The 22,996-nt window shown below is 43.1% G+C and overlaps 1 protein-coding gene across 1 annotated transcript in view; it reads left to right on the top strand.

The window, feature by feature from the left end:
• Positions 1-3,977: 3,977 nt before the first annotated feature.
• The window catches only part of RBPMS2 (RNA binding protein, mRNA processing factor 2), a 50,799-nt gene continuing 31,780 nt past the window's right edge, over positions 3,978-22,996 (top strand). Inside the window, exon 1 of the mRNA XM_042476884.1 lies at positions 3,978-4,208. Within this exon, the coding sequence (XP_042332818.1) occupies positions 4,131-4,208 (78 nt within the window). The 5' untranslated portion in view covers positions 3,978-4,130. The remainder of the gene's footprint in view (positions 4,209-22,996) is intronic.

Genomic DNA, 22,996 nt, shown 5'->3' with positions numbered 1-22,996 from the left:
AGATTTTTGCTGCGGTGCAGATGCAACCATAATCCTTAATGCCGGATAGAGAATAAATAAAAAGAGTCCCCAGAAGCCAAGAAGGCAAAGAAAGAAGAAATCAACCCAAGAATCGTTCTCTCTTCCAGAAATCTAATAGGTGTTTAGATTCCTCCTCCAAAGCCATCCCTGCTCTTTCTTCATCCTAATATACCTGTATTTGTGTTGTTGACACAAAACAACAACTGTGCTGCCTTCGTGTTGCTATATCTCCAGCTAGGGGTCTGTTTTTGGTCTGCCTTCATTGTAGAAGGGTTGTTTGCAGGCAGAAAGTATGCTTAAAATATGTGTGTGTGTGTGTGTGTGTGTGTGTATAGTATATGTAATATATATATAAATGGATATGTATTTATGTATATATATTTATATACACACACACAATCCTATGTATATATATTCACACACTTATATACACACATAATACACACACACAATACACACACATATATAATCCTATATTTTTGTGTGTATATACATAATTATATATATATATATATATATATATATATACACACACACACAATCCTATAAGTGTGCATATATACATATATATCACACAGAGATTTATAGAGAGAAACACAATACACATATAATCCTATGTGTGTGTATATATAATAATAAAACTAACAATCTTATATCATATAAAAACCCTATATTATTTCATGTTGTCTGTGTATTATATGTGTGTGTGATTTTAATTGTTTGTGTAATATATATATATATATATGGTTAAAATCCTATATTATTGTTATTATGTAGGATTTTTCCCTCTCTAGGCAATTTTTTCCTCTGCAATTTCCCTGGGATTTGGGCTCTAGAGAAAGAAAGGAAGGAAGGAAAGAAAGGAAGGAAGGAAGAAGGAAAGCAGGAAAGGAAAGGAAAGAAAGAAAGAATTAAAAGAAAGAAAAGAAAAGAAAGGCAGTCCAATGACTTCCGAGTAAAGCTGCATCCGCACTGCAGAAATAATCCGCCTTGAACCCACTTTAACCGCCATGGCTCAATGCTATGGGGTTTTGAGGACTGTACTTTAGTGATCAAACCGGATTATTTCTGCAGTACGGATGCAGCCCCAGATCCTGGCATTTGGACCATTCTGGTCTCGATGAATAAGAAGCGCATGGCATGAGAGGGAAAGGGGAGCTCTGTGTGTGTTGTGTGTGTTTTGTGTGTGTAGTTTCCGGCATTTAAAAATGTTGGCGATGCATTTCAAAATAAAAAAGGCGAGGCATCCAAAGGAAAAAAAGGTGGATAAATCTGGGCTAAGAAACTCTTCCTGAAACGATCTGAAGGCACACAACCGCAACCGCAATAATGGCAGTTGCAATTAATAACAACCACAATAATGACTTTAATGATGATGGTAATAATAACCATACTACAGTAGTCCAACTACTCCGGGGTTGCAAATAAACCTCCTTGCTAATCTGAGGAATTGAAAGGGAAATTTCAATACGGGACAGAATCATTCATTCTTCCGAGGAGGAGGCTTCTGAAATGCTTAGGGTTCCCAAATGCAAAGACATAGCCGTGTTAGTCTCTAGAATCAGCACACAGAGAGAGAGGTCTCGTAACACCTTTCAGGTTCAAGGTCCAAACCGCACTCCAGAAATAACCCAGTTTGAGACCGCTTGAAGCGCCCTGGCGTTTCGTGAGACATGGAGCCTCCTCTGTCCGGGTGCCATAAGGTTTCCCAGGATTCCCTAGCACTGAGCCAAGGAAGCTAAAAAGGGGCCCTCAAAGTGGACCTAATTAAAAGAAAGAAGTGGGCGGCTTGAGCTTTCCTAGGCTTCAGTCTACTTCTTCAGATGCGTTTAGTCCATGAAGATGATGAGGATTGAAGGAACGCGACACCCGACAAATGACGGAAGGCTCGCCATTCGTTCCAGTTTGTTTTGTTTTCCAACATCGATTTCTCTTTTAAACAAACAACAAACAAACAAACAAACCGATTTCTTTTTCACCAGCAACTCTCGCTTGAGAACTGCAGCATCCTTAGAATTGGTTGCATGCATCCCTTTGCATTCGTTCTCCCTTCTTCATATTATTATTATTATTATTACTATTATTACTATTATTATTATTATTGCTATTATTATTTAAGAGATCCTTCCTTGCCTATAAGATCCCTTTGCATACAGCTATGCGTACTTGCTATACAAGATTCTCGCCTATAAGATCCCTTTGCATAGGCGCCGGTACTTGATCCCCTTGACGAAAACTCATGCTCCCGATCTCTCTCTCTCTCTCTCTCTCTCTGAGTGAGCCTCGACAAGATCCCTTTGTAGACTCGCCTACAAGATCCTGGCATCAGACTAGATCCCCTTGTATACGAAACCCCAGGCTCCCAATGCCTTTCTGGATCTGGTGATCTTTCGGGGATTTAGGGGGATCTGACCCAGGGATCAGGCAGGATCTGGTGCTTTCGCAGTGTTTAGCTTCCAAGATCCGTCGGGATCTGGTGCCTTTATTTAGGCAGATCTAATCCCGTTCAGTTTCCAAAATCAGGTGGGATCTGGTGCCTTTATCTCCGCACTGCAGAGATAACCCGGTTTGGCGCCACATGAACTGCCAAGGGCCAGTGCTATGGAATCCTGGGAACTCTAGTTATTGTGTGCGCTGATGCCTCAACGAACTGCAGTTCCCAGAATTCCATAGCATGGAGCCATATCATTATTATTATGTTTGGGACCAAAGTGGCGCCAAACCAGATTATTTCTGCGGTGCGAAGACAACCAGAAAGTGGTACCAAAGGGTATCATTTCCTGCAAATGCGGAAGCCACCAAACCGAATTATCTCTGCAGTGCGGATGTCCTCAAAGTGGTGCCAGACCGGTTTATCTCCCCGAAGCACGGAGGCCTCCTTTTTAAAGGCTGCATCCTCACTGAGGAGATAATCCGGTTTGACGCCACTTTAACTGCCCTGGCTCAAGGCTATGGCATTCTGGGAATGGGAGTTTGTTGTGGCCCCGGAGCTCTCTGACTACAATCCCCAGAATTTCAAGGCATTGAGCGATGGCAGTTAAAGTGGGGTCAAACCGGATTATTTCTGCAGTGTGCCGTCGATTGCTTTTTCTAGAGAGTCGGGATATAAATACATTTCTTCTTATTATTATTATTAATTGTTGTGGGTGCGGCCTTTTAAAAAACAGAGCAGTTGGGGGAAGGAAGGAAGGAAGGAAGGAAGGAAGGAAGGAAAAGAGAAGGGAAGGCAAGAAAAGCAGTCAGTCCAGCCCTCAGCCGAGGAGGGCGATCCCTTGAAGCCGGGCGGCCTTCCTTCGCCAGATTCAAAAGGGAAAGGAAAAGGGGGAAGGAAAAGAAAGAGAAAGTAAAGGGATGAAGCAGTCAGTCAGGAGGCGGGCGATCCCTTGAAGGCAATGGAGCCGGAGAAGGCTTCCTTCATCAGTTTCAGGAGTTAAAGCAAGGAAGGAAGGAAATGAAAGAGAGGAAAGAAAGAAAAGGGAGGAAAGAAGAAAAAGAAAGAAAGTAAAAGTAAGGAAGGAAGGAAGGAAGAAAAAGAAAGAAAGAGAGGAAACAGGAACTAAAAGTAAAAGAAAAGGAAGAAAGTAAAAAGAAGGAAGAAAGTAAAAGGAAGGAAGGAAGGAAGGAAGGAAGGAAGGAAGGAAGGGAAGAGAGGAAGCAAAGGAAGGAAGGAAGGGAGAGGGGGGCTCCCTGGAGGCGGTAGCGCCGGAGGCTCCTTGCATCCTTTCTCCCTCCGTCAAAGTTTCAGGAGTTGGAGGAGGAGCTCCGTCCGAAGAAGAAAGTTTGCAGAGGGAAAGGGGCGTGTCCTTGTGGGCGTGGCCATGTGTTGCCTGGCGACGGGATGCGGGGCGTGGCCTGTTTGGGGGCCGAGGGTCTGGTGGCGGCGGGGGCTGGTCTGGCTCTGGCTCGCAGCTGTCGGCGTTTGGCCCTCGGGCGCCCATTGGACGCAGCCTCCCTGAAAAAGGCGCCGCCGCCCGCCAGCCCCGCTCCGCCGCCCGCGCACCTCCTCCTCCTCCTCCTCCTCGGGCACCGGCACCCTCCCGCCTCCCTCCTCCCTCACAGCAGCAGCAGCAGCACCTCCAGGACAGAGACAGACCTCCGCCGAGCCCGCCATGAGCAACCTGCAGCCCAAGGAGACCGAGCACGGCAGCACCGGCAGCACCGGCAGCGGCGGAAGCCTGGAGGAAGAGGTAGGCGCCCCGCACGCGGCCCTACGCCCCCAGGGGCCCCCTCCTCCCTCTGGGAGCCTCCGGGAGCCTCGTCCTCCTCCGCGTCGCCCTCAGGGCCCAGCCGCATCCTCCATTTTGGGCCCCGGGGGTCCTGGCCCTCAACCGACGAAAGAAGGAAGGACGGAGGGAGGGAGGGAGGGAGAAGGAAGGGCGCCAAGGGTCGGGCTGGGGCTTTGCCGGGAACCACTCCGGTCCTTTGGACGCCTGGAGAAAACTTCTCTCCTTCCTTCCTTCCTTCCTTCCTTCTCTCCTTCTTTCCTTCCATCCTTTCCTTACTTCCTTTCCTCCTTTCCTTCCCTCCTTCTTTCTCTCCTTCCTTTCCTCCCTTCCTTTCCTCCTTTCCTTCCTTCCCTCCTTTCTCTCCTTCCCTCCCTCCCTCCTTCCTTCCTTCCTGGAAGTCACCAAACGTCCTTCTTTTACAGGACATGCCAGGAATTCTTTCCTCCCTCCCTCCCTCTCTCTCTCTCTCTCCCTCCCTCTTTCTCTCTTGGAGACCCGAACTTTTTTTAATCCTAATCTTGTGGCACAAATTCTGTCTGTTCACTCGCACTACTTTTGTTGCCTTGAGAAGCTCTCTCTTGCTCTCCTGCCCTGCCTGCCTTCCTTCCTTCTTTCCTTCCTTCTTTCTTTCCTTCCTTCCTTCCTCAGTGTGACCAAACATTCTTCCTTCAATAATAATAATAATAATAATAATAATAATAATAATTATTATTATTATTATTAATTTTAGAGTAAAAAGAAATAAAAGCACAAAGCCGAACATGATCAGAATATACACAGCCCTAACCCTCCACCAACATCAGAATGAAACAACCAATTACACTCTCAAGATTAAAATGAGTTATAAAACCATTAAAAGGTAGGTAACTGGAGAAGGAGAACTGGAGGCTGTCTTTTAATGGGAGCTCCGCCTGGGAAGGATTGCCCTTTACAGGACATGCCAGGAATTCAGTTCCTTTCCTTCCTTTTCCATCTTCCCTTCCCTTTCCTTTCTTCCTTTCCTTTCCATCTTCCCTTTCTTTTTCTTTAGCTTCCTCCAGCTTCCCTTTTCTTTTTCCCTTCCTCCATCTTCCTTTTCCTTTTTTCCTTTCCTTTTTCCATTTCCTTCTCTTCCTCCATCTTCCCTTCCCTTTTTTCCTTCCCTTCCCTTCCCTTTTTCTCTTCCCTTTTTTTCCTTCCCTTCCATCTCTTCCATTCCCTCTGGCCAGGACCTGAACCGTTTAAATTTGCTGTCTGACCAATGGCTCTCCTTCCCTTGGTCTGAGAAAACTCTCCCATTCCCTCTGGCAAGGAGCAAGCTTCCTCCTTTCCTTCCTTCCTCCCTTCCTTCCTTTCTCTCTTTGTCTTTCTCTCCCAATAAAGCAGTCTCTTTCTGACCTGAACTTTCTTAATCTTGTGGCACAAATGCTGTCTGACCAACTGCATTCCCAGGCATCCCTTTCCTTGCTTTGGGAAGACTCTCCCTTGCTCTCTGGCCAGGAACTAGCGCACTCCCTTCTTCCCTCCCTCCCCTCCCCTCCCCTCCCAGGTTGACCCAAAGCCCTCCTATTCCAGGACATGTCCTCCATATCCTGGAAAACATGTCCTCCGTCAACCATCTGTCCAGGAGGGATTTCAAACTGTCTTTCATTTTGAGCATGACTCAGAAGCATGGATTTATATCGATAGGAGTGTTTTTAGCTTTCAGTTGGCCATGTCCTACATTTTTCTTGAATGTCCTCCTTGCAGTGCCTTGTCCTCCTTTGCAGTTAGGATGACATCTGGCCACACTGTTCCTTCCTTTCTCTTTCTCTCTCTCCCAATAAAGCAGTCTCTTGGTGACCTGAAATTTTCTTATGCTGCAGTTTGTTTCCAAGTTACAGCAACCCTAAGGTGAAACTATTCAGAGAGGGGTTGCCATTGCCATCCTCTGGGGCTGAGAGAGTGTGACTTTCCCAAGGCCACCCATTGGGTTGACATGGCAGGGCCAAAATTCGAACTCAGGCCTCCCAGTGTCCTGGTCCAATGCTCAGACCATTACACCACACTGGCCCTATTTTAGTGGGGTAGCCTGACTTTTTAATGCCTGCCTGGCAGGTGAGTGGAGAACGCAGAGATATCCCTTTTCTCCTTAGCATATGCTGAGCATATACTGGCAATGACAGCTGTTGCCCAAGGAGAGCCTGGCTATCAAAATGTGGGGTGTTTCTTAAATCATGTGCACAATTACTTGCCATTTTCGCTTTATTTGCAGGGTGCTTTCAGTGCGCTTTAATTTATCTTTAATGCCAAAATTAGCCCCAATGTGATAAACGGATTACTTGACTCTTTGATTCTTTCCTTAAACAAACAATACAACCTGGATTATAAATGGTCTTTATAGCCAAGAGCTTCACCTCCCTTCTCATGAAGATCTTGTAATGCCTGCCTAAAGGCTACTAGGTTTCACAGGGGTTGCCTTTTGCCCTAGATCTTTGCGGATTTGGATGACTGGGTCGCTTGGAAGTGACCTTTCCCTCCTCTAGTCATTCTTCTTGAGATCCAGATGTTGGCTTGGTTTCTCTTGGTGTAATCTGAATCGAGATGTGGCTGCAAATGTATGAGAATGTAGGTCCTGGTTTGGAGCTAGAAAATGGAACATGGCTCTGTTCCATGCAAGAAAGCCAGGGAAGAGATTTGCTGATTCCTCTCATGCTTTTGGACTTGGCTGGAAAGCAGAGACCATGCTACTAGCTTGCCTTTCCAACCAGTCTTGTGGATTTTCCTTTGTGTGTGTGTGTGTCTACACTATCATTGTGAAAATAACTGCATGCCATTGAGTGGTGAAGAACGAACTTCAGTTACAGCCAAACTGACCATGCCATGTAGCATCGGTTACCTGTGCAATACTCCCATTTGTAACATGTTCAGGTATTAGTTTATCATCTGCTGTATCTGTTAGGTGGAAAAGAAGTAGCTATAGCATAATTCAAAACTAGGGCTGAGCGACCTCCATGTTGGGTGTGTGTGTGTGTTCATCATCTGTGTGTGTGTGTAGCTCTTGAGATAAACGAAGTCTCTGTTCCCCCTGGGCTGCAGTCAGTTACTTGTCCCCCTCCCAACCCTCTGGAAAATAGCCGTGTGGCTTCGTTGGCGCAGAATGGCGGCCGCTCTCCTCCATTCCTTCCAGACTGCACAAAGAACTGGAAGGTCTTAATACTGTAGCTAATCTAAACTACTGGTAACCGAAATCTGAAAACGGATGGAGGCTTTCTCTTCACATTCTCTAACCGTCTAACGGAACCATGTTCTGCACAAAATGCTTCAGCCGGGTGGTTCTTCTGGTCTGGTGGTCTCTTGCAGATGTTGTATTAGGCTGAGTAGTATTGATGTAATGTTGTTATATGTTATATCTCGATTTCTATTAAATGATTTTGGTTTTGAAAAGAAACACATGAGAAACTTGGGCACTACATGTTTATGATCTGGATGCTTCTGGACTAATTGCCTTGAGTGCCCTTACTTGACCTGTGCATCGTTGTTATGGGCTTTCAGGTGAATTCTAACTTTGGATGGCGCTCATCTAGGGTTTTCTTCGGAGGAGGTTTGTCGTTGCCTTCCTCTAAGGCTGAAAGAGCGACTTGCCCAAAGTCACTCAGTGGGTTTCCATGGCTGAGCTGGGATTTGAACCTGGGTCTCCTGGAATCGTAGTCCAACAACAACATTTGTCATATATACTCGACTATAAGTCAACCTCATGTATAAGTCGAGGGCAGGTTTTGGGGCCAAAATTATATGACCCATGGATAAGTCGAGGGGAAAAGTTAGGGGCATGTAACGAAGGATCTATGAAGCTAACGAAAACAATGTCAACAAACTTACAAAATCCCAGCAGGAATAACTGTTTGTGCTCACACTAAATGCTGGATGGATGAAAGTAGAAGGGTGGGGGGATCAATGCTTTCAGGACAGATTACTCTCTTCCCTTTCATCAGGGGATGGTTCCATATATATATATGTGTGTGTGTGTATAAGAGTTAAAGTATGGTACTTACATTGACCCATGGATAAGTCGACTCAGATTTTTTGGGTCAATTTTTTGATTAAAATTTCTAGACTTCAGCATAAGTATATACAGTATTTATATCCTGTTTTCTGCCAAAATTGGGACTCAGAACAGCTTACAATTTAAAAGAATTACAGTTAAAGCATAAAAAAGTGATCATTAAAACAGAATTAAACTATTACAGTATTAAAACACATCACTTAAAATAATAAAATGCAGTTAAAAAGATAAAATTGCTTAGTCCAGTACTCAGAAGACTACATGACTCCCGGTGTCTGCAGTTCATAATCCTATCAGGCAGATGCATGGAAGACCCTTTCCTCCCATTTTTGTTTGTTTCATTTAGCTATACAGAAATGCAAGAAATGCAAAGAACAAATGAAGCCATTACATCTTGGGTCAGTTGCAAATTGGCTGGAATCACATACCCAGCTTGCAAAAAATGGCAAACCTAGTAGAAAAGGTTGAAATGTAACTGTTACTGACACAGATAGTGAGCTCACTAACAATTCTACTCTCAACACTTTTCTGCTACCTTTTCATCTCTGTCAATTATCAACAGTGTATAGTAAACATATGGAAGAATATCAAAATCAATACACTGATGGGCAATTAGCTGGTCTCCATTGAATTACCAAGTGGCTGCTGGTTTTTGAGATCCAGACAATAGAATGGTTGATTTGATATAATCCATGAAGACGCCTGATGCGTAATTATTGTGAAATCTTGTATATGTCCTAATTTTGCCAGTATTGGAAGGTTCCAGGAATTATCCTTTTAAAAGTAAGAGTAATATTTTAAAAGTAACAATTTACTTTTAAAAATAAAACTCCTTAAAAGTCCATCCCTGTGGAAAGTGTCATGTGTGAAATTTTGCAGATAATAATGCACAACTGGAGGTTAAGATGGCTGTGACTCCTCTGCTTAAGTTCATGTTGCTTAAATTCATTTTATTATTTGGTGCATTAACGAATTATGCCCTGGACTGGTTTAACGATAACTTGCTTTAACTAATAATTATACCACAAGAAGAGGAATATGCATTTCTTGTGCATTGTAACCCCCATGCCTACCTTGAACAGATAGGATTGTCATAATGGGCCGTTCTCTTATGTGTGTATTGTATGCATGAAAATCCAGGGAGGCTAAAATGTTGGCCACTGTCAGGCTTTGCTTGGTTAAGAGTCTGATGTATCAAACTATGATTGTGCTAACCACCATTAATTATGATTTCCATTTATATGGGAACTGCGAATTTGGGGAAGGTGATAGTGGTTTTCTTATATAAGAAACTATGTATTCCACCCCCTCCCCCCAAAAACCCCCAAACATTGTTGATAGAGCAGATGAAAAGGGCCACTCTGTATTTAAATCCATGCAGCCATTTTCTTCGGTTGGTGAAGACTTTGCATGTGTCATTCACTGACTGCATACAACACCAACTCCCTCTCAATGCAGATAATGGTGACTTAATCTGAATTATTTTCATGATGAAAGATAGGAAGACTGATCCTTGTGAATAAATAGTGTTTGGATTCACACAGTCACATGGCTTTCTATGAACGTTAGGATCACACTGATTATTCCAGAAAGGGGAGGATTAGCCATGATACTCAGTATGCTATTGTTGGGATGGAAAATTAGTCTCCCTCCAGGGTGGGTGGCAATGCACAATATTCCTTATTGCTGGCTACACAGATTATAGCTGATGGAATTACAGCCCAACACGATTTGGAGGGCCATACGCTTCCTACCTCTTTGCTACCTCCTTTCTGCTGTAAAAGATCTGTATGCGATTCCACTTAAATTTCTAGCATAGCCCTCCTCAACCTGGTTCCTTTCAGATTGCTGTTCTTCAGTTTGTCTTCATCTTCACTCAATCAGCTTGCATACCCTCCAGCATTTCGCAGATAGAAACACATGGGGCCAAACACCATCAGAGTGCAGTCAAGACAGCAAATGTTTTTAATGAGGAAAGACACGAAGCTAGTAGAGGCTGCAGCAGTTTGCTTTTGCCTGAGCCTGCTGGGAAGGGCACAATTCTGCCTCACTCCTCTCCGTTGAGTTAATTGAGTGCAAAATACTTTTCTACTCAGTTTGTCACAATTGAAATTAGCTTAAGGGCAAAGGGGGTAAGTGGGAGGAGGAGAGAGAAACTGTGACATTTAAAAAGCAGCTGAAAAGTTGGGGTGGCAGAGGGTTAATTGGGACTGTCCCTTCCAAGCTGGGATAGTTAGAAAGTATGGGGCATGTTTTCTAGGAATGGCAGGCGTTCTAGTCCACCACATCTGTAGGGAGCCCAGGTTGGGGAGAACTATTCTATAGATTAAAATGGAATTGCATACAGATCCTTGGGTGGTATAGCTGGGAATGTTTCTCTATAGATAGGCCTCTCCTGTTCCCTCTGTTATAGGAATAGGGAACTGTTTGCCCTCCAGATGGTTTTTTAAATTAATGTTTTAATACACAGTACATAATGCATATTGTACAATCCATATTTCATAATATGCTTTTCTCCCCCTCCCAAAACAGCATTTGAGGGAAATACATTCCAATCAAGTTAACAATCATTATCGGAGACGTGAAAAATATCATTAATTATCTTTTTTTAACTCCTTCATACCCTATTTTGCCTTCCACTTTCTTAATCACAACTTCCCATTTATTTTTCTATGATTATTTATTGCTTTCCTCAATATATTTAAGTCTCCTTTCCCTATGGAATTCAAATAATATGTATTCTTTTATATTTTTTAAACAAATAAGACTTAGTCCAGTTCGTTTTCTTTTAACATCCAAAAGCAATCACTGCATGGTGCCCTCCAGATGTTGTGCCAATAACTCCCAAAATTCCTGAGTATTGGCCATGCTGAGTGCATGTGAAAGTTAGACATTTTGAGGGCTAAAGTTTCCCCTTTCCTTTAGAAGGGTCTGAAGACTCAGATTATAAATTTGGCTTGGGAGGGATTTTTGTGGGAGATAGAATGTCCCAATTAAAAGTGACATTTCTAATGAAGATAGAGCAGTCATAAGAATTCCCTGATTACAAGGAAGTCTGCTATGACTGATATGTATCATGATGAGACAAATAGTCATGCTGTTTAATGTCTGCCTTTCACTGTTGGAGAATATTTAGTGGCTATTTGCTGTACAAAGCAAGTCAATGTCTATAATTTGGTTTGGCAGCCCCCTCCCCAGTATGTAATAGTGCTGGCTCCAGGGAATATCAAAAGCAAAGTGGCCTGTAAAAACTTTATTGTTGAAAGAATACATTTCTGGGATCTTGTATTTGCCCTCTTGTGATATTTATAGCTTTCAGGGACTTGGCTGATTAAACATCTTTTTCCATTGTCCCAGGAAATACAAGTATCTACAGCAGAATGTTTAGAGTGGGAGGAAAATCTTCAGCCCTAGAAACATGCCTTTTACAGAAGGAGATTTCGTAAGGCAGTGGTTCTCAAACTTTTATCCTTGTGTCCCCTTCACATCTGTATGTGGATTTCATCCTCCCCTAAGTAGACATAGTGTATAAATAAATAAAATTGTTTGTTTAATGTGTGTATTTCAATTTATACTTTCATATTTTAACATTTTATAAGGAAGCAACCTTGTTCAAATTAAAAGTTTTATTTAAATAAATTCAATATTTAATATGTGTACATTATACACATACTGTCTCTCACAGATGTTCCAATGCTCAGATATGTACTCATGCTAGAGAGTCATGCACTTTCATTCTTTCTTTCACTCTCACACATACTCATCTACTCTCATGCAAACACAAACATTCATTTCTCTTACTTTGTCTTCCTTCAGGCAAAGGCTGCTCTCCAGACGTCCTCTTTGCCATTCTCTTCCCCTCCAGGATAAAAAAGCTTAGAAAGAGGTGTGTGGTGTGGGGAATCAGGGCCTTGGGGTTATTCACATTGTGAAAATAATCCAGGATGAATCTGGGCTAAATCTCTATTGTTCACACACATCCTGAATGCACCCAATTAAATTGGAGGGGGCTGCCAAAACCTCACTTAATCCAGGATAATCAATATCTGGTTCCTCCCAAAGTTTTTTTTAGAAAGATCTGCATCATTGGTAGTGTGAATAATCGATGTGAATAGACCTGGGATAAAACGCTGCATACCAAAATGCATTGTTGCATCATTGACTCCATCTTTATTTGAGTGCTTGCACATGTAAGCAACTGAACTTGCAGAGATGCAGATCAATGCAGTTCCATAGTGTGAATAACAAACCTGGAAAGCCTGAGTGAGATGATTCACATCAGCATGCTAAAAATTTTTTATCTGAATCACCCCCCCCCCCCACCCATGTCTCCCCCTTTAGCAACTCTTGTGCCTCCTTGGATGTCCCACACCACTATCTGCAAATCACTGCTGTAAGGCAACCTATTTTCTCTTGCTGTACAAGATTTGGCAGAACCCAAAGGGTGCTCAAAAATGGCTCCTTTTCATCCTGGAGAGAAGTGACCATTGGGGTCCCACAGGGCTCTGTCCTGGGCCCAGTGCTATTCCACATCTTTATCAATGACTTAGTTGACAGAATTGGGGGCATACTTATCAAATTTGCAGACGACACCAAATTAGGAGTAGCAGCTAATACCCTGGAGGACAGGATCAAAATTCAAAATGACCTGAATAGACTAGAATGCTAGGCCAAAGCTAACAAAATGAAATTCAACACAGAAGTCTAAGGTATTGCTCTTAGGATGGAAAAATGAAATGCATAGATATAGGATGGGGGACACCTGGCTGAACAAAACTACGTGTGAAAGGGATCTAGGAGTCCAAGTTGACCACAAATTGAACATGAGTCAACAGTGCTAAGAAGGCCAATGCAATTTTAGGCTGCATCGATAGAAGTACAGTGGTACCCCGGGATACGAAATACCCAGGTTACGAAATTTCCGGGATACGAAAAATCCCATAGGAAATAACTGTTCCGGGTTACGAATGTTTTTTCGGGTTACGAAGAAAATTTTTGGTGCTTTTCGGCGCTTTTTCGCACGAAACATGGCTTTTCCCCATTAGCGCCTATGGGTTTTCGGCTTGCGAAGGCTTTTCGGGTTACGAAAGCGGCCGCGGAACGAATTAATTTCGTAACCCGAGGGAGCACTGTATAGTATCTAGATCAAGGGAAGTAATAGTGTCACTGTATTCTGCTTTGGTCAGGCCCCACCTGGAATACTCTGTCCAATTCTGGCACACAATTCAAAAAGGACATTGAGAAACTGGAGCTTGTCCAAAGGAGGGTGACCAAAATTGTGAAGGGTCTGGAAACCATGCCCTATGAGGAACGAGTAAGGGAGCTGGGGATGTTTAGTCTGAAGAAGAGAAGGTTAAGAGGTGATATGATAGCCCTGTTTAAATATTTGAAGGGATGTCACATTGAGGAGGGAGCTAGCTTGTTTTCTGCTGCTCCAGAGACTAGGACCCAGAGCAATGGATGCAAGCTACAGGAAAAGAGATTCCACCTGAACATTAGAAGGAACGTCCTGACAGTAAGGGCTGTTCAACAGTGGAACACACTCCCTCGGAGAATGGTGGAGTCTCCTTCCCTGGAGGTCTTTAATCAGAGTCTGGACAGCCATCTGTCGGGGATGCTTTGATTGTGAGTTCCTGCATGGTAGGGGGTTGGACTCTGATTCTATGAAAGGAAAGGCTCCAGGGTTTTTAAAAAGTAAAAATTTAAATTTAATAAAAAATAATTATTAATTTTTTTTAAAAAACTATCCTTTTTAAATTTCCTTTAAAAACATCACATTTCACTTTAATCACATGAAAAAATGTTTTGTTGTTGTGTGCCTCTGGGTATAATTTTATTTTTGAGGTCACTCACAATTATCCCCATTACATTCAGTGATATATGGGAATTACAATGTATGAGTAGCATTAGTACAAAAAAAAAACCCCATTACTAAGGATTCTATATGATGTGGTATGGGAGGAAGTCAAAGAAGAGGGTGATACCATGAGCAAATGCACTGGGTGACGCCAACCCTAGTGACATCACTAGTTGTTTACAAGGCTGTGCTCACACAGCAGTTCCCCATCACTTCCAAGTCACCTCCCCTTCCAAACAGCACTTGGAAGGATATGGGTGCAGTTCTTTCATTCTATTAACTTTGGGAGAGTCAGTCAACATGGGTTTTACAAGCAACTCAGTGACTCAAAGGTTAGCACCAACGTAACACTGGACAAGAATAAGCTGATTCAAACAATTATCTTGGCTGTGATGGTCAGACTGTGCATTTGACTGTATGGACAGTGATACTACAGTGCGGTTGAGTCAGAACATCCTGGGCTTGTTTCCTCAACACATGTCCGCATTTTATAAACGCATCAGACAGTCATGAAGAAGGGTTGAATTCAATAGCATAACAAGAGACTAAGGGGCAGCCTGCAGCTGCCTCTCTCTGCACTGGATCAAGGCCGCGGCAACCACGCAGTGCCACAGGATTGCCATGATGATGCCCGCCATGTGGTGCGGCATGCTGTGTCATGCTGGCCTGGGGTGGAGTCAGGGCATGTGTCATGTGGACGTCATGCCCTGACTCTGCTCACAGCCAGGTCTTAATGGTCGGTCTGTACACCCTCTAAGTCCCTTACATTAGGAATATCTTTCAAGTACATCTACATGATGCCACCTGCCTTTCTCAAGTTATCTTCTCAAAATCCACCTTTCCCAAAAAGCTGCATTCTTACACCACGTAGCTGAAGCACAGCCTAAAAGTATATGGTATTTACTTGTATTATTTGTTTTAATTACATAGCCTCCCTACACTAACATTACTCATATTGTCTCTTTCAACCTGAAGATTTTAGTTAGAAACTCCTTGGGAGAAAGGATTTGTATTTATTAATGCAACTCCATAAAAGTTCTGTTGTATGCTGCTGTTACATGACCACTTCATCACACAGGATCCACATTACTATGACCACGCAAGATACTACAACCAGTCCTAAAAGCAAAGCAGCAGAAAGAGGGTTGAAGAGACTTGTTAGGAGACAGGTTACATATTACCAAGGCCTAACAAGGATCAAATGTTGGCTGCAATCCAATTAGAGCAAGCTATACTTGTCAGAAGGACTCAAAAATACATATGTGCCAGAGACTGGGACAAAGACCATTGAGACCATGGGTGAGTGGGGCAGGAGGCATTTTTTAACCCACAGCCCTTACAGGGGCTGGGGTGGAGTCTCTTTCTTTGGAGGTCTTTAAACAGAAGCTGGATGGCCATCGGTCGGGATGCTTTGATTGTGATTTCCTGCATGGCAGGGGTTGGACTGGATGGCCCTTGTGGTCTCTTCCAACTCTGTGATTCTATGATTCTACTTCTGCTTTCATTTTAGGCCATTTTTATAGTTTGGTTTTTTTTTTAAAATGCACTGTAGTGACCTGAGGTTCATGAGCAAAACCACCCTATTTTAACACCCTATTTTAGCCGCCTTGATTGCATTTTGTAGAGAGGCAGGATATAAATAAATTTAATTATTGTATTATAACAGTTGTTTCAAACTAGATTTTCTCGTTTCTGGCCAAAAAACCCTACTCTTTTTAAATTGGGAGGTCTAGGGGGCTTTGAGGGCTGCAGTGAGTGCAAATGGGGTCCCATGGATCAGAAATTAGGGCCCCTTGCTGGCTGGGACGTCTGGTTCTTGAAATTTATCAGTATCCAAAGAGCCAAATTTACGAGCTGATGCTCTAATAGAAAGTTTTTTGCAGCTATGGCTGTAGAGATAGACTTGGGAATGTGTCTGGGTAATACCTGTTAAAGATAATGCATATCTCAAAACAGGGCTTTGTGCCTTGAATTCTGGTCCCACGTAATTTATACAAGGCATGGCATTTGGCTTTCATTTGGTGCAGAGTATCATATCTTCTTTTTTGGTGTCATGTAAATGGCTCTGCCTTGAATGGATGAGGGGAGAGTTAAGGAGCAGATGTACTGCAGGATGTTGCTGACTGTTGCAAAACCAAACTACCCAAATGCTATTGCTGATTTGTTCTTACTACTGTAGGCTATCTAACGTCTTTAATTGCTTACCAGTTGTCTACTACCTCCTTCAGAGAACTTACTATATGTAAAGGAAGAGCTTTAATCCAGTGGTTAGTCCGCAGTAGAGTAGACCCACTGAGTACTTAAGTGATGGCTTCCAAGTGATTCAACTGCTCTAGTTTAATTGGGACTAACAATTTTGTTTGGACCAATTGGTCCAACAAGTCCAGGGATGGGGAAACTGTCCCCTAAACCTCTATTTTACAGCCCTGAAACAGGTCTGAGGGCCATTTTTCTGCTTCTCGGACACTCCAGGGTCCACACAAACTGTCCAAAATATCAAAATGTGAAAAAAGTTGGAAGTGGTCAGAATTCTACTTCTGATCTTGAAAAATTGTATGTTTTTGATGTTAACAATGCAGCAGCACCCAGCAGTCTATTTAAAAGATGAATTGCCTCCCTTAGAGAAGGAATTTGGGTGGGGGGAGCAGTCTGGAGGGCTGTCTGGTCCCAGAGCCCACATTGTGCCCACCCCTGTTCTAGGCCACCAGCATAACCTGAAGTAAACAGGCTTCAGAGTTCACTCTTGCTTCATTCAATTCCTCTTCCAGTTGATATATGGCCCTTATCCTTTTCCTTATAGCTATCAAAATTGTTGGCAGTTCAGGCATTAAATTCTTTTGATATCTTGGTGGCAAATGCCTTCCTGTTGTGGGATTGTTACTTGAACTGCCTCTGGAGCGCCAACAAACAAACTTTTACTTGTGGGATTAAATGGTAGAAATTATGGGCTGCAGAAATTTGGTTTTTTTTTTTGGGGGGGGCAGAATTCTTATGGAAAGGGCAGTCCTCCCGTTTTCATCCCTCATGGCAGTGATGCATTCCTAGGAATGAAAGAACCCCAGAAACAGGCAGGTTGTGATATCTGACGAGCAAAGCTGCCTGTAGGCTAGGTTCACACACTTCTGAATCCATAGTGTAGAGCAATAGCAATATGGTGTGGTGGTGGTGTCTACCAAGGGGTTTTCTTGGCAAGATTTGTTCTGAGGGGTTATGTCTTTGCCCTCCTCTGAGGCTGATTTGCCCAAGGCCAGCCAGTGGGTTTCCATGACAAAGCCGGGGTTCGAACCCTAGTCCTCCAGTTAGTCCAGCACTGAAATCACTACATCACACTTGCTTCATGTAGCTGTAGTAAGACAAAAGTAATCCTCCACTTTTAATGGTCTGTACATCAAAGTTCTGTGAAGTGGGGTCACTTGCCCTTGAAATACTTTGAAATCCTAGAGGCACTGGCCAACTTTCCCTGTAGTAAGGGAGGATGGGAGTTATATAGTCTAAAATATCTAAAGGCAAAGTTTCTTCATTGCTGTTATAAACACTTGCATTATAAAAGAATCTCTTGATCAGCAGAGGGAAATGTCTCGTCAAGATGCTGTGGAGTGCAAATCCCAGCATCCCTCACCATTAGTTATGCTTGTTAGGGTTGATGGGATGTTGAATCCAACAGTATCTGGAAGGATGCACAATTCCCTTTCGTTTACTAGGCCAATACATTTTTCTGTCTAGCCGCGAGTGTTCACACTTTGAAGTTCATTCTAAGAGGTGAGACCTTAATGCAGACAGGGATAGCTCTGCTGCTAGGCAGTGAAGAAGTCGTCTTGGGCAGTTGGTATCTATGGAGGCAATGGCAGCAGTCACTCAGTCCCCAGCCATGCCACTTGGTAATTACTAAGGACATTATTTTGAAACCACAGTTTGACTGGGAAAGAAACAGCTTTGGTGATGCTTGTTGCATGATGATGCCTCCAACCTGTAGCTATGTTGTCCCATACCTGTCTTTTTTCATTCACTAGGGGAAAATGTGAATGACTTCACAATTGTACAAGTCCCCAGGTGCAGGGGCGTAGCCAAGGGGAGGGGTCCATGGGGTCAGGACCCCCCCTTTCTGTTAGATACAATGAATGGTGCATGCTGCCACGCCGTCACATCAAAGCCCCATTATAATGGTGGCACTTAGTCTGGACCCCCCCCTTCCCAAAATCCTGGCTACATTCCTGCCAGGCGCAAAATATCAGTCACATGGTGTCAGTGTACCCTCCTCCACCGCTGCCCCTCCTTGCTATTCCAAAGCAGCCTGGTTTTCTTTCTTTCTTTCTTTCTTTCTTTCTTTCTTTCTTTCTTTCACTTTTAAACACTTCACTGCAGTAGAGCTCTGAGACTGCGCAGATAAAAAAGGGGGGAATAGAAAAACCGACAACAACCCAAAGCTCCCAACCACACTGATAGCCCAAGACAACAGGTAGGGCATAAGGCAGGGAAGCAGGGTTAAGGAAGAGGTTGAGAAAAGAGCATGATGGGGGCAGCTGCCCCAGTTACGTGATTGAGAAGAGGCTTGGTGATGACTGCCTGAAAAGTGGTTTGTTACCATTTTATTGTTACCTGTGTAACTGGTGCGAGAACCCTGTTGTCCTGGGCTGTCAGTGTGGTTGGGAGCTGTGTGTGGATTGGGTGAGGATATCCTGACTTATCAGAGAACACAAGGGCCATTCAGTCCAGCCCCTGCCATACAGGAACTCTCAATCAAAGCATCCCCGACAGATGGCCATCCAACCTCCGCTTAAAGACCTCCAAGGAAGGAGACTCCACCACTCTCTGAGGGAGTGTGTTCCACTGTCGAACAGCTTTTATTGTCAGGAAGTTTCTCCTAATGTTGAGCTGAAATCTCTTTTCCTGTAGCTTGCATCCATTGTTCCAGGTCCTGTTCTCTGTAGCTGCAGAAAACAAGCTTGCTCCCTCCTCAATATGACATCCCTTCATATATTAAAACGGGGCTATCATATCACCTCTTAACCTTCTCTTATCCAGGCTAAACATCCCTAGCTCCGTAAGTTGTTCCTCATAGCACGTGGTTTCCAGACCCTTCACCATTTTAGTTGCCCTCTTTTGGACACGCTCCAGTTTCTCAACATCCTTTCTGAATTGTGGTGCCCAGAACTGGACACAGTATTCCAGGTGGGGCCTGACCAAAGCAGAATACAGTGGCACTATTATTTCCCTTGATCTAAACACTATAGTTTTATTGATGCAGCCTAAAATTGCATTGACCTTTTTAGCTGCCGATCACACTGTTGACTCATGTTCAACTTGTGGTCTACTTGGACTCCTAGATCCCTTTCACATGTAGTCTCATTCAGCCAGGTGTCCCTCATCCTATATCTGTGCATTTCATTTTTCCACCCTAATTGCAGTACCTTACATTTCTCCGTGTTGAATTTCATTTTGTTAGCTTTGGCCCAACTTTCTATTCTATTCAGGTCATTTTGAATTTTGACCCTGTCCTCTGGAGTATTAGCTATTCCTCCTAATTTGGTGTCATCTGCAAATTTGATAAATATACCTCCAATTCTGTCATCCAACTCATTGATAAAGATGTTGAATAGCACTGGACCCAGGACAAAGCCCTGTGGGACCCCACTGGTCACTTCTCTCCAGGATGAAACAGAACCATTGTTGACTACCCTTTGGGTTCGGCCAGACAACCAATGACAAATCCATGTAACAGTTACCTTGTCTAACCCACATTTTACAAGCTTGTTTGCACGAATGTCGTGGAGAACCTTGTCAAAAGCCTTACTGAAATCAAGATATACCATATCCACAGCATCAATTTGCAAAGTGTCCTGTGCCAGACCTGATACTGGCAAGTCCTAAAGCAGAGGTGGGGAATGTATGGACTTCTGTTTGTTTCTTCAAGTTGACACTGACTCAGGGTTACCTGTCATAAGAGTTTTATTGGCAAAATGGTTTGAGAATAGGCTTGCTGCTAAAATAAATATAAGTTTTTTAAAAGATTTTTTAAAAGGGGATTTAAAAGAGGGAATTGCTTTAATGAAGGGCAGACACTAAAGTGGCTTATGATCTCAGTTGTCTTCTGTCTTTGGACAAATTGGATGTGTTTGGATGAGATTGGATGGAGTCCTTCCATGTGCAGATACAGAGCATTTGAGATCTTGATTTAGTTTAAATATGGACAATTTTTCATATCGCCTGCCTACTTCATGAGGACTACTGGCATCTGATGCGAGCCAGACTTTTATGTTCAGATGTTCCAGTTGCTAAAAACCTAATTTTCCCAGCCTTATTTGATAAGTACAGCAATGGCTAGTGGAATATTTGGTTACCAGATGTTTTGGACTGCAGCTCCAAGCAGCCCTTGCCAGTATAGTCAATGATTGGGAACTACAGTTGACCTTCTGTATCCACAAATTCTTATCCACAGAATCAACCATCAATGGCTTGAAAATAAATAAACTTTAAAAAGCAAATTTTGATTTGTCATATCATTTTACTATGCCATTGTATTTAATGAGACTTGAGAATCCATGGATGTTGATATACATGTGTGGTCCTGGAACCAGGTCCCAGCAGATATGAAGGGCCCACTGTGTGAGAGTTGAAGTTAGGAATATCTGGAAAGCCAAAGGTAACCCTTTTTGCTTTGAAAATGAGGATGGCAGGCATGGTAGGAAACAAACTAGGCCTCTAGCGCTACAAACCTGGAACCTGTTACTGTTGTTGCCTAGTCTTAGTGACAACAGCAGATGGACAAAACTCCAGTGTCAAACATTAACCAGCTTAACTGTTGCTCCTTCAGTTTGGTAGGGAAATAAAGCAGAGGTGACCTTGGCCCTACCTGCAAGTGACAACTCTGAAGTTGAAGCTTTTAGCAAGTGAATCATCCTCCCCTACCCATTATATTGAGAAGTAAGACTTTACAGTGAAAGCATCTCAGTTAAACATCTGTTTTGGGTATGAAGGAGCAGGGAAGAGTTAAAATCAATAAGAACATCTCAAACAAGAGATGCAATTGTATTTTACGACAGAACACACGGGAGGCAAAACCTCTGCTGTTTCATAGAGATGCAAACTGTGTGGAACACAAGAAAAGTTACAGGGAAGGGTTAGGTAACTGTGGGCCTCCACAGGTTTTTTGGGATAGCATTGCATCCCATAATCCCTTATTATCACATGCTACCTGGTGACCGGGGTATGATTCCCCCATATTGTACAACTAAGATGAGAATCTTGCCCTTGCTAATGTTGAGCAATCAAGTTTGGATACAGGCAAAGCACATTATGCAAACAAACTTTAATCTTCTCCTTCCCTGCTCTTTCTGCTTGCCTGCAAATTATGACCATGTATGGAGAAGGCATGAAACAGAAAGGTCATGTACCTCGCTAGATGGGGCTCATCCTCAAAGTGACAAGTTGTCTTATACAGATCAGTGCTAATGGTCTACCCACATACTGTACAAGTTGTGCCCCCCCCCCCCCCGAGAAATAATAGGAAGGAACATTGTGTTATGCGGGCTCCTATGGGACAGTTAATACTAAGTTGTTGTAAGGCTGGTCTTTGCCTCTGACTCTTTACCAGCTCTTCAAAAACATCAGAAGGATACCATCATTTCCTAGTAGGTTCCTTTAGTGAGGCAGAGATGAAAGAAGACTGGGAAGGATACTCTTTCCAAACTTGTTTTCTGAAGTGACTTCTTCTTGGTTCATGGTTCATGTTAAAGCTAATAACTGATTTCCTGACAGTGCGCCTCTTCACACTGTGAACTGCCATAAGAGCGAAGTTTCACACAGGCCTCACTTCCAGTATAAATGCGAATATTTTCAAAGTACAGTGGGACCCCGGGTTACGAATGTAATTCGTTCCGCGGTGCCGTTTGTAACCCGAAAAATTTCGCTAGCCGAAAAAGCCATAGCCGCTAGCGCTGAAAGCCGCGATTCCGTGTGAAAAAGCGCCGAAAAGCACCAAAATTTTTTTCGTAAGCCGGAAAAAAAAAACGTAACCCAAAACAGTTTTTTCCTATTTATTTTTTTCGTATCCCGGAAATTTCGTAACGCGGTGATTTCGTATCCCGGGGTACCACTGTAGCATTATAATGCAGAATGGAGGAATCCTCTCAATCTTGTGTCTGTTTCTACTACTTTGTCTTTGCCATGAATAACTTCTATTGTGAAGAGTTACCAGTGCAATACACCAGTGATAGCTACAAAGTTGGCTACATAGGTTTTAATTTTGGGAACAGATGCTGTTGGATTATTAGCTACAGCCCCTTTATTCTATTCTGACTCCCTTTTTTTATGGTCAAAATGAAGTACTCATCTCTTCTCTACAGCAGAGCCCAGAGGGACTGATCTGAATTAGGCAGGGGCATTAACGCTCTCTCAGTCCAGATCAGTAATACACCTGAACCTTACAATAATGATGATGGCTGGGGCTGCTGGGACTTGGTAAAGAACCACAGTCCCTCACACCAGAGGACTAACAAAATATTGGAAGTGCAGAGGAACCAAGCTATCGCACCAAAAGCAATATATGAACAGCATTTATATTAGAGCCATTAACTGAGTTTTCCCATTAATGAAATGATGTAATCAAGTAATGATGGAAATGCAGTATAATAATGGGAGAGTCGTGATTTCATGTGATACGGAAAGAGCAAACACAGAATGAAGCTAGTACAATCGTGCAACAAACCTTATCGTGTGATAAAGTCCTTAATCTGCTTAATGATATAAACACATCTGGGTGAAGCAAAAGTAATGACTGCTGTGTGTATGGAGGAGGGGAGAGGTTGACCACAAAAGCTTGTAGCTTTGAGTAATTCAAAGCATCTCCTGTTTCATTTATGTTCTCAATTT

The sequence above is a fragment of the Sceloporus undulatus genome, chromosome 6, assembly GCF_019175285.1.
Source record: "Sceloporus undulatus isolate JIND9_A2432 ecotype Alabama chromosome 6, SceUnd_v1.1, whole genome shotgun sequence".
Classification (NCBI taxonomy): domain Eukaryota; kingdom Metazoa; phylum Chordata; class Lepidosauria; order Squamata; family Phrynosomatidae; genus Sceloporus; species Sceloporus undulatus.
This window is presented reverse-complemented; position numbering and strand designations above follow the sequence as displayed.